Source organism: Oreochromis aureus, linkage group 8 (assembly GCF_013358895.1).
Source record: "Oreochromis aureus strain Israel breed Guangdong linkage group 8, ZZ_aureus, whole genome shotgun sequence".
Lineage (NCBI taxonomy): Eukaryota > Metazoa > Chordata > Actinopteri > Cichliformes > Cichlidae > Oreochromis > Oreochromis aureus.
Window position 1 is genome coordinate 12,553,768 of NC_052949.1, and position 15,626 is coordinate 12,569,393.

General features: G+C 39.9%; 1 protein-coding gene and 1 long non-coding RNA gene across 3 annotated transcripts in view; one reads left to right on the top strand and one right to left on the bottom strand.

Annotated features, from left to right (window-relative positions):
• Positions 1-1,708: 1,708 nt before the first annotated feature.
• pax2b (paired box 2b) overlaps positions 1,709-15,626 on the top strand; it is a 29,598-nt gene continuing 15,680 nt past the window's right edge. For both annotated transcript variants that reach the window (XM_039616157.1, XM_039616156.1), the window contains exons 1-5: positions 1,709-2,258; positions 3,827-3,992; positions 4,471-4,668; positions 7,515-7,594; positions 7,689-7,808. In XM_039616157.1, coding sequence (XP_039472091.1) covers positions 2,216-2,258; positions 3,827-3,992; positions 4,471-4,668; positions 7,515-7,594; positions 7,689-7,808 — 607 coding nt within the window. In that variant the 5' untranslated portion in view covers positions 1,709-2,215. The remainder of the gene's footprint in view (positions 2,259-3,826; positions 3,993-4,470; positions 4,669-7,514; positions 7,595-7,688; positions 7,809-15,626) is intronic.
• Positions 11,052-15,626, bottom strand: part of LOC120441389 — a 62,859-nt gene continuing 58,284 nt past the window's right edge. Inside the window, exon 8 of the long non-coding RNA XR_005614044.1 lies at positions 11,052-11,206. This is a non-coding gene — a long non-coding RNA (uncharacterized LOC120441389). The remainder of the gene's footprint in view (positions 11,207-15,626) is intronic.

Consider the following 15,626-nt stretch of genomic DNA (forward strand, 5'->3'; position numbering starts at 1 on the left):
GAGAAGGTGAGTAGAAAACTGAGGGAGGGGGGTGACGATGGTGATGGTGGCGGTGGTGTTAGTGATGGTGGGGGTCTTACAGGAGGGGGGAGAGAGAGAAAAAAAAGAATGTAGCTTTAAGGGAAATGTGCAGCCGGGTGTGAAATTACAGCCTATAGTGCTACATATTGTACCAGAAGCTCTCTCCAAAAACAGTAACAAAAAGAGAAATCATCCTCTAACCTGACCAGGAGGCAGAGTGCGAGATGCGGCCGTCTGCCCCCCAGTACGACCCCGCCCATCAGCGACCAGCGACCCCGGAGATATATATATGAATTATGCTCAAAAATGCATTATTATTATTATTATTATCATTATTATTATTATTATTGATATTATTATTATTATTATTAGGTGGATAGAAATACTAGACTTTTATTTTGGTAATTCTATTCTCTTTTATATGTGAAAAAATCTAAGTGCTTTTTTTTGGTCTTAATAATTAATGTTCATATTGTATTTAGAGCCTTATAAAAGAATATGTTGAGTTTATATATATATATATATATATATATATATATGTATGTATGTATGTATGTATGTATGTATGTATGTATATATAAACTGACATATTCTAACTGTGTAAAACAGGATGCTAGTAAGATTAAATAAAACGCACCTTCTTCACTTGTCTTCATCATCATTGTTGAAGTCCAAGATTCTCCAGTTTCGGATGGCAAAGTTATCAGTTAAAAAGTAATAACTTTGCAACCCTTTGCACGAGTCTACAAGTCTACAACTGATAGATATTTTTACTCGAATACTGTTTTTCACTCCTCAGGTTGCAGGCACTCAAGTGCACCCCAAGTTTAACTTTTTTTTTTTTTTTTGACCACTTTGACAGCCACCTTTAAATTTGAGAAACTATACAGCGCCATCTACAGAAGCTAGGCGGCACTGCTGCGTGCGTAGCAACTTTCACCTCCAACCATCACCCCGGTTCAGTTTGAACCACCGCAATCATCATCACAATCAGCAGAATGTAGTAAAGTGAATACATCTGCATTTACATAGCCAGTTTCAATATTTCCTATATCGGATTAAAGGGAGAAATAGAATAAAGACAAAAACAAAATGGGCCTAAAGTGGGCCCAGAGCTGGCGGCAAGATCAATAATATTATAATATTAATAATTTTTTTAAAAGAAAAGAAAAAAAAGCTTAATGAATAGGAGAGCTATTTCATAGCTTTGAAGAATGGATGGATGTCCGGTACATTCCCAAAAATACGCTTGTTAGTCCGTTTATTTTAGGGAGGAAAAAAATCAGACGAAAACACACACATTTAAAATATATATATATATATATATATATATATATATATATATATAGCTCTAATTCATTGATTTAAATCTTCCAGTATGCGATCATATAATTCACTGCCGTTATAATGTCTAATAAAGTCTGATATTTGTAACTCGGAACTCCTTATTTATCTCCCTCCCCTTCCTGCCGGTGTGACAGACCCAGAGACCTCCTCATTTGGACCCCCGGTTTTTTGCGTTGGCGAATCACAAAGTGTTGGCATCTATTGCCTTTGTCTGACAAGTCATCCATATAAGCAAAAGGGGGGTCTGCAGAGGGGAGGGGGAGGGAGGGAGGGGAGGGTTGCAGCTTTTAGAACCACAGACACAGAGAGAGGCTTCATTTCCAACCCAAAGATCCAGCCTAACGCATCCAGCGCGAAAGAGAAACCCCGACGTGTGTGTGCTTGTGTGTGTGTGCGTGCGCGCAGGTTCCCTTCGCCGTTTTGACGCGTGAATCAAAGCCACCAGGACTAAGGGAGATACCGGGCCCTGCACACTGGAACCTGAACGTTTCGTTTCTGTAAAAGAGACCCAGTTTGCCCGCTGGCATGCTGTGAGAATTACCTCTGGTCACTCCAGGCTTTGAAAAAATACCGATAAACTGAGCACAGGTCGTGTTTCTGAAACAATCCTTCGGTCATGCTTTGCACCTGCCAGACCTCCGCTGCAGGACGGGACTGTTAAAGAAAAGAAGGGCAACTTTGAGGGGGAAGAAGTTGCCATTAGATCGGTTGCTGAAGCGGGGGTGGAGGGGCAAACTTAGTCCCTCCATCGAGTAGAATCACCTTTTTTTCTTCTTCACATTTTCATTCTTGATAGGAAGGCGAAACGGCGACTTCAGTTGATTATCTCTCTTTCCTTTGCTATCCAATGGATATTCACTGCAAAGCAGACCCCTTTACAGCGATGCACCGTAAGTAGCACAACCCGAGTTTCTTTGCCACTGCAGCTTTTGCATGCATGCGGATAAAATAATAACGGGAATATATAATATTTCTGCACAGCACAAAGGCGGCTCGCAGCAGCCTATATAGCAATTTGGGACGTAACCGGCATCTTCGTGCATTTAAAAAGATAAAATTACCATCTGATAAACGGACGAACAGAGCCTCAAAAGGAATCATAAGACTGGCAGTGGAATAAATATTATATTTAATACGAATTTCAGACCTTATATCTTTTGTGTGCGCGAATTTGAACCTCGCGAAATGTTCTGAAATTGTCACAGCCAAGCTGCTCCGCTCACAGCGGCAATGTGCACAAATTCAACTTTTCATAGTAAACAAAGAACATGCGTTGGCAGGTACTTTGTAATTTACACGTGCATTCCCACGTAGCTTCCCGCGCAGCGCGCGCGCGTGTGTAGGCCTAATAAGTCAGGACACATTACACATCTATTACTCAAATTATCCAGCTAACAACAAGCTCTGTGTGCAGCACTTTGTAGTCAACGCACAGTGTGCTTTACTCGTAATTTGGCGAATGTGTGTGAATTATTGATAATCTCTCCGTTTACTAAAATAATATGTAATATGAGTAATCAAGGCTTGTTCAATTATTTAAACTTTGCATGAAGGGAATGAAGAAGCTCGTAACTTAATAGCCAACAGGAGCCGTGAGGTGCTAAGAAAATATCAAGTCTTTGTTTCGACTGTGTGAAACTTTCATGGAGTGTCAAAAATATATTTATATTATTTTTTTAAATTAATTTCAGGACATGCATTTCCGTTGTAGAGGAGGCTTACAGGTCCAATTTAAGGAGGAATATGTCACAATAAGAAAGATTATTTACAATAATAATTAAAATATTAGAAATAAACACATGCATATTGTGTCACATTGATATTTATTTATTTATTGAAAGTATTTTAATTCACGATGTTTGTTTTAAAAGGTTAATGTTTGAGACTGATTTTTGTAACTTAATTTGAGTAAAATATATATACATATACAAAAATACACCAAGCAACATTCATCAAAATAATAATTACAAAAAATGTATTTTAGTCAATTTTTATTTTGTGAAAATATGTGACCAAATTAAATAAATATTTAATATCTTACATATTGCTTTGCTCTGCTGTCATTATGTCCACTTTTAAATCTCCAGCAATTGAAACAATCATTTAATTTTGCGATTATTCTGAAAACATATTATTATTGAGTCGCTTTGGTGAAGCTGTTTGAGAAACAAAGAAAAATATGGCATTGTAATTTCATAAAATAAAAATAGAGGCTACATACTTTTTTAATGAAAAAATATATATATTTTAAATTACACCGTTAGAGGGTCTCGATAATAATAAATGCATGTAGGTCAGCCTACTCACTTATATTACACACGCCTTTGCTCTGTGATTTTTTTTCTGCCTGATATAATTTTATTTTTTTTTAAATACTCACCTGCCTGGACCTTCCTCTCTATTACGACCTTATGTAATGTTACGTCTGTTTGTGGTGTTGCTGTTGTATCCCACGTAGGGCACGGAGGTGTGAACCAGCTCGGCGGGGTGTTTGTGAACGGCAGACCCCTCCCGGACGTGGTGAGACAGCGGATAGTGGAGCTGGCCCATCAGGGCGTCCGGCCCTGCGACATCTCCAGGCAGCTGCGGGTCAGCCACGGCTGCGTCAGCAAGATCCTGGGCAGGTAGGTGAAAACTCTCAGCCCTGCATTCAGCCAGGCAGGTTTTCCTAGCAGGAGAGTAAGTAACGCAGATGTAAAATAACGTGGGGAGAGAGAATTGAACATAGCCTACTAAACTCAGCTCTGCTTTTAATAATCTTGAAATATAAATGAAAACTGCCTTTGAGTAACTGTTATAATTAGCAGTTAGTTTGGGGGGGTCAGATGACTTGTTAGTTTAGTCTCCACTAAAAGGATTTGACAACAGAACTATATCTTTGCACAGCGTGCGGTTTCCTGCTATTAATTATTATTTTTATGTTTATTTAAAGGTAACGATTAAAACTGATTGTTGTTTTTTTTTTAAGAAGTTAAACCTTTCACACTTTCTTGTTAAAACAGGATATAACTGGATTTATCCACTCTTAAGGTTAACAGTCCGTTTATTGTTCACATTGATTTAATTATTGCAGGTTTTTATTAAAAATACGATGTTTTGCAGATACTACGAGACTGGCAGTATCAAACCAGGGGTAATTGGTGGGTCTAAACCCAAAGTAGCCACGCCAAAGGTTGTGGAAAAAATAGCAGACTACAAGAGACAAAACCCAACCATGTTTGCCTGGGAGATCAGAGACAGACTTCTGGCAGAGGGCATCTGCGACAATGACACTGTTCCCAGCGTCTCATCCATTAACAGGTAGGGGAAAATGGAAATTATAGAGTGACTTCAAAATAAATACACAATTTGGATTTTTTTTTCCTTTGTGAATGTAGTTTAGGTAAACGACGGGCTGCCGGATGTAAACACTTTAATGAAGAGGGCCGGCAGGGCGCAAATTGAAAATCATTTATCACTGTATGTCTGTGCTAAACGCACCACCCACTGCAGAATATTGTTTGACCAACTTCTTGCTGCCCGGCACGCCGAGGCTGCCTGCGGTCTCAGAGGTGCAATTCAATCTTTCAGACCAAACTCCCTCAACAATCAGCAGTACATCCAGGACTGAGTGAATCTGTCGAGATGAAAACCGATCAATATTCGGTGACCAGATCCCGTGGCGCTATAAAGAAGGCCAATTTTCTTTAGCACATCTAATGTGCTGGAGCTACTACACAGAGAAAGCAACGCGGGTTTTTTCAGCAAGATATTATTTCGGAAATCGTTGTATATATATATATATATATATATATATATATATATATATATATATATATATATATATATATATATATATATATATATATATATATATATATATATATATATATATATATATATATATATATACGTATATATATGTATATATTCACAATTGTCCCTATTATTTGTTTTTATCTCTCTTCAAAGTAATTATTTTTAAACAGGGTATATTTATAGCCTGTATTTTGAAAACGGCAGTCACAGCAAGACCCAGGACATCCCCACTACCACCTCACCCTTCCTTACCCTGCCCCCCTCCCACCACCACCACCACCAGAGATCCCTGGTGATGAACTTTGGTTAAGAGGCACTGTTCCATAGAGCCAGCATCAGCATTACATTTTAATGAGCTGATGGGAGAGCATGGACAGCTCCACACAAGACATCTTTTAAATAGAGAAAAGGCTGAAGAAAATTCATTTCATGCTTCGTGGCTGCTTAAAAAGCCCCATTTAAGGAGGCTCAGACACATGTATGTGATAAATTCAAAATGTACATTAATATCATTAAAAGAGCCCTATAAAGTTTTTCAATTCCAATTAAAGCTTTCTATTTTGGAAGGAAGCTGTGTGTGTGTGAGGGGGGAGACTTATGTGTCTTTGTTTATGTGGGAAATTAAAATGTGAACACAAAGAGGTGTAATTCTATCAGCCAAATATGAGAGCTACTTTGAATTTCTATTATGGCTTAATGCTGAATATATTTTTCAATAGAACTCATGTAAGAGTTCAGTGTCTTGCTCCAAAAATAAATGAAACTCTATGGGCATTTTCTTTGATTTAGCTACGGCTAAATATTTTAACATAACAATGAAATTTTAACAATGAAAACATTCTCAGTGGTTCGGTCAGTTGCAGACTTAGATGCAGCAGTTCTTCAAAGTCACTATAATAATATCTTAATACATTTCAAGAAATGTTTGTACTTGAAAAAGGGGTTTTCCCAGTTAAGATGTAGAAAAAAGAAAAAACAAGGCAGAGTCTTTTCCAGCTGGATGGTTGTGAGTGAGTGGGGCCAGTTGTGGGTTTCTGTGGCAGACAGTTTGACCTCAGGACTTGTGACAAAGGGGATGCTTGATTTAAACACCTCTCCCCTGTGCATGCATTATTAAATGCTACAGAGATAGTGTTGTACTGTGCGTCAGGGCCACCACAACCAACAAGTAACACTACCTTGGGTGCTAGACATAAAAAAAAAAAGGTCTTCAATGGCGTTCAATATTATTGATTCAGGAGTAAAGCAATTTTAATATCTCTTCAGGGGATTTTCAGCAACAGCCAGGTCATTAATTCATTCTCCCAAATTGCTTATTCAATATCAAGAACATGGATACCAAATAAAGTCTTTGAATTTATGTAGCACACACAAGTCAAGGGGTCGAATAACTGTTATGGGGAGAAGTGAAAAAAATTAAAACATCAATATGCGCTCTCTGCAAAGGCTTGTTGTTAGGTAGCTTTGCCTTCGAGGGGAGTTTTCTTGGTTTTGTTTTTAATTCATGACAGTGTGGGATTAATTTTTCTGAAGGCTTCTGGCACCTACAGTAACATCGATATCGGATGACCAAAATAAAAAGAGCATGCTATTTTTGATTCAGAGTTGTAATCTACATAGTCACAAATGAGCAATAAGAACAACATTTAAAAGGCTCTATGGTCCTCGCACCGCCTTCTTTTTTTTTAGTACTTTTAAATGGCTCTCGTGGCATACGTGATGAATAGTTTTAAAGTTTACAAATTATTGTGACAGCTCCCTCTCTCCCCAGTTGCCATTCAGATTAAAGGAATCTAATGCTGGCGTAAGCTTGTGCAAGGCAATAAGGAACTATTGCTTTCCTGTCACATATAATTTATAGCTTTCTATTTGCATCTGTTTGCCCGTGTGACTAATCCCCAACTTTTTCTCCCCAAGCCCCGATCAATACAACCTCATCCGCACTGGCACATGGGGGCTGGTGGTTCTGCGGAGATGTTTGATCTGGAAGGCAAAGCGGGCTGCTATAGGGCTGTGATCGGCCCAGTGAAACCCCCTTCGCAGTGGGGGAGAGAGAGAGACAGAGAGAGAGAGAGCGTGCTGATTAGTGTGGGCCAGGTAGAGTCAGTGAAGCTGATCATTGAGGTGAATTGATGTGATTTCATGCTTTGTTTGCAAGATCACTCAGACCAAAAGTGCAATGAAGACTTTTCTTCAGTCTCACCTTTAAGGTAGAACCACTGACCAGATCCCCTCTTGTGTATGAGTTACATTTGATAGCTTATTCACAGTAACTGCTATGACTGATTTCTATGTATAGATAAGTGTCATATATGTGAGGTGACATGTGCTTTTCTGGTGTTGCTCAGGATCATCCGAACAAAAGTCCAGCAGCCTTTCCATCCATCTCCTGATGGGACATCTCTGTCGACACCAGGCCACACAATTGGTAATATTACAGCTCCCATGTGTGCTATATATATATATATATATACATGTATATCAAATAGGAGTTGCTGATTTTCTTTCTGTCTTTTTCTCAGTACCAAGCACAGCCTCTCCACCTGTAACTAGCGCCTCCAACGACCCTGCGGGATCCTATTCCATCAATGGAATTCTGGGTATTCCACGATCCAATGGTGAAAAGAGGAAAAGAGATGAAGGTAAGTGAGATTTTCACTTTTAAGAAAAAACAAACACATAAGATCAGGAGAAAAAAAAGTCTTTTTAAAAACGAGGTTACAGCTTTATACTATAAAACCCTCTGTGCTGAACATGCAATTACAGCATTCAAACCTGCTTCAGTTCCAGTAGATGACCCTTATAAAACACCTAAGTCTGAACTCTGTTACACTGCTGTGTCAACCTGCCAAGGAGTCTTTTGATTTGAAGACACGACCTCCGCTGTTGTCTCCTGCAATTAATCTTTATGGAAGTGATTAAAGGGCTTTAGATAATTACATGTCAAGATGATGTAGCCAACCACCCAGGTCAGTCAAGAAAGTGGCTATAGCTCTGTGGAGGGCTTGTGTTTTTTTTTTTTTTTTTTTAGAGCAAAAGTGGCTCTAGTTTTGCAGCTGAAGTCGTAGGTTAGTGGATGTAAGGGGGCCTGAGGCGATATAGATTATTGGTTCTGTAAGCAATAGGCTTCCTTAATGTCACTACATAAGAAGCTGATGAGAATAGCTAAACAGATGCACTCGTGTTACAAGGCGTGTATGGGTATGGAGGGATGATGTCGCTGCTGAAAAGGGGCAGTTATCTCAAACAGGGTGGGGAATGAGTGCCTTATTTCTGCAGTGCTCTGGAATGAGAGCTAATCAGAGCGCGGCAGCAGTTTACATAGCGTCTTCTTTGTTCTGGCGTTTGTTGAGAAGCACAGGGGTTTGCGGGATATTGAGTGGAATTGATGTTTTATGTGCGTGCAGGGAGGGAGGGATGACTAATGACCTGTCAGAGGTAGATTTCCTGGCAAAGATATAAAAACCAGCATGACGTGGACATGGCAAATGACATAATCAAGTCTTTCCCTGTAAGAGATGCAATCGCAGAGGCATAATGCAAACGTCTGGTATTTTCAAGGGTTCATTTTCAGTCGTTCGAGGACCTCTCATATTAGCCAGGGTGTAATGTCTAGTCACTGAATGATAGAATGCACACATTTCTATGCAGATTGCTACTGAAGGGCAAAGAGGTATTAAAGGGCATGGAGAGGAATAAGGTATGTGTGTGTGTGTGTGTGTGTGTGTGTGTGTGTGTGTGTGTGTGTGTGTGTGTGTGTGTGTGTGTGTGTGTGTGTGTGTGTGTGTGAGAGAGAGAGAGAGAGAGAGAGAGAGAAGGAGAACTGGCCTGTTTTGTGGAGGTCTTCCAGGTGACAGCGCCATGTTTCTATGGCTATTCAGTCTCAAATGATTCCCCTGATGTGCTGCCATTTCTGTGATTTAGGTGCTCGTCCAGCATTACATAGAAAGAGAAGAAAGCTGCATGTGTGTGCGTGGATGCGTGTGCCTGTGTGCGTGCGTGTTTAAGTCAGAGTAGGGCTCATACTGACAGCGATGGTGGAGCTTTGGTTCTTATATACTCTCGCAAAAGCCAGCTGGTGCCTACCTGAAACTACAGGGTCATGGATACTTTATCTCTCCAAAACATAAAACCTTGGGCCTTTGGCCACACACAGCTGCAAAAGCAATGTCTTGCCTCAAGCCACAGTTTGTAAGAATAGTATATTACATAGGATGCTACCCTGTAGACACAATTGTCCTGTTGCTGTCTTCCCTTAAAGTGCACTTTACCAAACAAAAAGATTTTGCTGCTGGTGGGTTGAACTGTCCATTGTACGAGGGCTCTCGCTACAGTTATGCCATGTTCTCTGCATGATGAGGAATGCAAAGATTTTTGCTTTAGTAATAAATTTGAGCCGCTGAGTAAATGTGATTCACTGTGTGAATAATGTTCTGACATTTGAGCTGCAACTCCAATCCGTCCTCTCTTGTGGTTTAGGAGGCCGATATTGCCATGTAACAATATTTTAGGGGTGTATTTTTGAAAGTAAAGCATTTATGCATGATGTGGACTCCGCTGACATCACATTTAAGCGGTGGTTGTAGCATTTGCATATTCATATTATATACCAACGAAAGCAAAGATGTTCTGAGATGTTAGAAAGATATTGCTGTTATCAGAGCGCTTCATTGTTGTTTTGGCTTCAAAGCAGATTTTCTCTCTGTGTTTCAGCAATGCCTTGTTTGCTATTCAGACATATCTTCCTTCACTCAGTAGGCAGTAGTGTATACTGGGTTAATGCTTGGATTAAATTTCCTCACAGCACAGTAGCTTGCCTGAGCCCTATTTAACTTGGTAAGCCTCATGATTATTATGGCACAAGCAGTCATTATCAAGGGTTGAAAACATGAACAAAAATGAGAGAGAAGGAAAGGAGGGGAAGGGTTAGGGAGGGGAGGCGGTGTGCAACACAAGCCCCGGTGAAATGGATTGGCCGTGTAGCCCAGAGTATTTGTTTTAGGCAGTAGCCGTGGCTCTCTGCCAAGCCGGCAGACAGCTCCTAAGTTTCCAAGTCAGCAGTGCCCTTAAAAAAGGTTCCCCCATTACAGGCGGGATGTAGAGATAATGTAGTGTGACACACGTTATGTACACTGGGTCTCGGCAAGAGGAGCTTCAGGGACACAGGTGTCATAAGAGCCATTAATCTGCTATTGTCATGTGTTATTACAAATTAAAAGTAGCATGTTACACTTGGCAGCCATTGTTGCAGACGGACAGGGTGTGGGAGAGAGAGGGAGGGAGCACGAGCGAGACCCCAGGAGATGGTGTCTTTGGTGACCACGGCTGTCTGCACGTTTTACAAATTGACATATATTAGAATTCGCAATTCTGCAGAGAAAAGCTATTACCTCACAGATTAACATCCAAGTACCCCACCACCCGCCTCACCCCTGCATCCCTGCTCGAAAACCCCCCACTGCTGCTGACACTGTGGGCTTCAGAAAAGACAAAGGAGAAGCTGCTTCTCCCCGAGTGAAGTAAAAACAGTCAAAATATTTGAGCACAAATTTGCTTTCAGTGTTGTTTTTGAGTTTGTTCGTTTTTTTCATGTTATTAGTGAATGTGTGTAAGAGCTGAATTGACTTAAGCAGACAACTCGGAGGTGTGTTGATAACAGGCCGTGTCCATGAAGTGTGTCCGGTCCTTTAAAGTGATATCGTATGTCCTTTCAAAGCGACTCGCCAATTGCACAATCAGACCAGTAGATGATTCTTAATTTCAGTCATTGTGTGTGCTTTTCTTGCTTTTTGTCTGGCTTTCTTTTTTGATTTATGAAAGAAATACCAAGAGAGAAATTTCATGATAAGATGATCATCATATATTTCAAAACCCAACAACAATAGCCAGTGGCAGTCAGAATGGATGTGATTCTGTGCTTCAGTAGCTGTTGAATTAATTATTTCTCATCTCTGAGCGTCATGAGGACTGAACTGATGCGTGTGGATGGAGATGAGTGATGGAGCGGGCCGCCGTCACACCCTGCTCTGTGTATCAGCATCTGTTTTGGGAGAGAGGAAGAATCAACACAGGAACTGGGAGTGCAGCAAAATGTCAGCACCGAAGTGTAACCTCCGAATTAGATTAATAAAGCCTTTAAAAGCTTGGCAACATCACAACAAATTAATGGCCACCAGTAGGTGATATTCGACGTATCCAAACTCTCAGGAGTAATCACATTTTTTTGCAAGTAATCAATTAGGCAATGTTTGGCTAATAAAATGTGAGATAATGCTAAAAAAAGGGGTTTAAAGTTCTCAAATTCTCCAATTAGAGTGATATGAAACATAGAAAAGCAGCAAAATTTCACATAAGAGGAGCTGCAAAAGGTTAAATAATTACCAAAATTTAATTTCTGCTGACCTACACAATTTGTTGTGCCTACAGTAACACATAAAAAAACATATTACATCCAGAAGACAGTATTTCATCCATGTTTACATAATCAGAATAATCAATTAGCAAGCCAAAATGAAGCTGAGTTCATCCAATTTGATGCAAACGAGTTTTAATTTGATTTCATTTAGCCAAGAATTGAATCAGGCGGGAAATTATACAGGTATATTATTGTGAAATACGTGAATGTGTTGAGGGAACAAACTCGTATGCATGTTGACATGTTATTTAAACACGAAGCAGACCGGGTGGGAGTACACTTGGGAGGGGGCAAAGCTCAATCATCTGAGGGAGTCTTTCCTGACCTCAAGGTGCCTACTCATGCCTCAAACACAAACTTCAAAACTCAATTTTCATTAAACGAAATAGCTTAAACTTTTATTCTGAAACCACTCTCTTCTTCTAAGAAAAGCTGCTATTCATACTCAGTCTACACTTCATTTGCGATAATTGTTATCACAAATAACAACTGTGACGGAGAAGCCAGTCACGCAGACCGACTTCAGACTCGGAGTTGCATTGGCTAAAGTCTCCTGCTAGGGGTCATGACCTCTGGGTGCCAATCCTGCAGAGAGGAGGCTGCTTCATAAAGCTGGTTATCTGATCTGATGGAGGCTACTCCCTTGTTACCAGAGTGTTAATACAGACCGATGTCAAGATGAATATCTTCAGTGCCAGCGGTGATCAATAAGTGACCACAGAGCGGGACAAGCAACAACAAAGCCACTGTGGTCAGAGATTATTATCACTGCAGTGTAATGGGCAGATTTAGAAATGACCAGATGATGGGTCAGACTTTCTGAACAGATTTTGAAGCACCTATACAAGCTGATGCATTTTTATTTAACAATATGTGTGGCTACAATGGTAAAGTTAACATTTCTAAATTAAAATATCTCACTTTTCCAGTATTGTGTAGATCAGGCTTGGTCAAATTTAATTGACTGCGGCTTCAGCTCGCTAACACATTTACTCTTTAAAGCCTGAACCATGAAATAAGTAGCAGAAAATTCTATTTTTTTTTTTAAATATGCATTTGTGAGTTTAGTTTGTGACAGTTTATTGTTTATTTATTGCTTAAAAATGTATTGTACAATTTATTTAATTTTTTATGTTGGGGGTGGGATCACACTGATCATGTGGAAGTCTCAAAAACACAAAAAATTGCATATCGTATGTGATAAACTGGGTGTTAAGAGGTTAAACTAATGAGGCAGAAATCAGTCAAATGTAAATTATTATGAAATTATTAATTAAGATACTCATTTTAATACTTTTTTTCAATCTTGAGTATGGAAAAAAGTAAATATAAACAAAAAAACCTCACACTCCAGAGCTTTTCCAGTTAGGCCTTTCTAGGTTTGACTTAAAATAACTACCTTGCTGTGGTTAAGCAACTTTTGTCATGGGTTTTAATGATAGCAACAGGGGTAATAAGGTGAGAGAACAATCATAGTCATGGTTTAAAAAAACAGCTTTCACTAGCAACAGGAATGTCTGGTGTTAAAGAAGTTTTGTTGGCACTTATAATGACATAATTGTACTCTTTTTTTATCCTAATGCACAGGAGTCATAATTCACTTAAGAACAATATGTTCTTTTGGGGCTTTGGTGTTTTTTGGGGGGAAAACATTCTCCAAACTATTTAAACGCATGCTTGAAGAATCATAATTACAAAGCTTCCTGAATGGTCTTAAGAGAGTCATCTTCTTCACCAAAACACCACCTCTGCTGATTTGTCAGAAGAGAATCAGTAGCAGGGAGGGCAGATTGGACTGAGTGGGAGGAAAAGTGTGTAGCTTGACCCAGGATGGTTTGTCTTGTGTGTGGGAAGTGTATTCCACACTGGTGAATGACAAATATGGTTGGGGTTATTGATCAGGGTGTTGTGGATCAGGCTCGCTGATGGAAAGTAATTAATGACTCTATTTGCTTTGGTAGCAAAGAGGACAACTGGGTTTGATAAAGTGACTTGGTGCAGCTGTAGCAGGTGAGATTATCCACCTGAATGTGCCAAAGTGCCACTCCAGGGGGAAGAAAGTAGCTTTTTGGGGGAGGTTTTTCCTTGTTTTTCTTGTGTATGAATTGTGTTATGCTCTTAAAGTAATAATTTAAACTTTTTACAAAGTAGCAGAGCTGTATCTTTGTGTTTGCTGGGTATTGCACAGATCAAACCAGTGGGGATAGGCCCCTCTAGGGGGGTATAGAGTCACACTATGAGGGGCAATAAAGGGGGATTTTCATATGCTATTGTGCTAAGCATGACATCACCAATTTGTTTGTTGACTCCTGGTTTGGCCATCACATCTTTTATTTTTAAAATGAAACATGGGTACCAAGGAGTGGATCTGACTAAGAAACAAAGGACACTGTACGCTCATACATCCTGTTTTATGGTCTATTTAACTTTTCATGGGACTATACGTTACAAAATGAATGTCACGTTGTATTAAATAGGACTTTGCACTAATAATTGAAAGTACAAACTCATTAGGAAAGTATTTAATGGGGTCATAGATCAAGGGAGCCAAAGGGTCGTTCTTTCAAATGCACTTAAATTTTCTTCAGCTGTATCAGACTTTACTTTTCAGAGCTGCATCCATCTTTTATATACAGACTTTCTACTGCTAACCTATGTCCTGTAAGCTAAAACCTCAAATTTATATTCAGACTAGGGCTGGAATGGATTATCTCATCTAACTTGATGTAAATCGAGCAGTCATGCCAACGTTCACAGTTTCAAAACTGGAAGCAAAGAGCAAATTCAACCACCTCAAACTTCTTCCTTTGCACACTATGTAATACATTACCCAGTTTCCCCCTTTGTCACAGCACCATTATAATTACTGTGGCTGCTTTGTCACTTAATTAATTACACAAATAAATTCATTTTAGGGCAGTTGCTGAAATGAATGATGCTGCCGTCCTTCCTTTGCAGACACCCTCTACACATTACCTCATATTACCTCTTTGAAAGGTAAATGATGCACCAGTGAAACCTTTAATCTCCCAAATCAGATCTTCCGCATACCAAAAATATAAGCGTTCCACACAATGCAGCTCTGTAAAAGTCTTTTATGCAAACGTGACACTGACTAAGAAACTCATGGCAATATTTGCGTCACAAAACAATACAGCCTGTCAGATCTCTGCAGCACTTTTCAATAAAACCTTAATGCATTTATTTTGGGGACTGAAAGTAACAGTTAACAAGATATTGTTAGCAAAACGCTTTATTACTTGACATTTTTGCAGCCATCAGCACAATTTTGGCTTACGCACACCTACCTACGCTCTTGTTTATAGCTCCTTCAGCTCCTCTTTGGAGAGCCGGGTTCATCCTCTGGCCTCAGCCGGTGAAAAAAGGTCAAGCAGCAGAATAGAACGGCAATAACCCTCCCAAATGGTACTATCACACAGACATGATTGATCAATTGAATTCCATGGCAGAGAAAAATGTGGGATTAAGTAGAGTATTATACGCACAATGAGTTGAGGCATGATGTTCATTTCAAGTTCATTTCAGCTCCCTCTTGCCACCAGATCAGGCAATCAATAGCGGCCTTGCATATCATATATCACCACTCTCCCACTGAGGGGAGAACATAATCTGCCGCAAATTTAGAATGACAGATTTGTAAGGGAGCTGAAGCTTTCTGGGATCCGGGGAAGGAGACCTACAGACACTGTCACTGCAGCCAGGAGAGGTGGCTGAGGGGGTGTGTGGGGGGTGGTTAAGAAGGGCTGGAGAAGAGAAAAAGAGAGGGAGCTATGGAAGGATGGTCTGTGAAGGTTTGAAAGCGTTGCACACAAGTAACAACGGGAGAGGCATCCTTCTCCCAGCAGACGAGTAATCAGGTCAGGAGTCGGGAGAAAATTCCCGTGTTTGGAGAGCAGGATGATTGAACGAGAATGTACAATTTTATTCAGCCCCTTGTCCTCCGCTGCTGCTTTCAAATGGAACCACCCGCTCACCGAGAATGGAAGCAGTATTGAATTGTGAAAGGGAAATTGTGCTTAAAAAA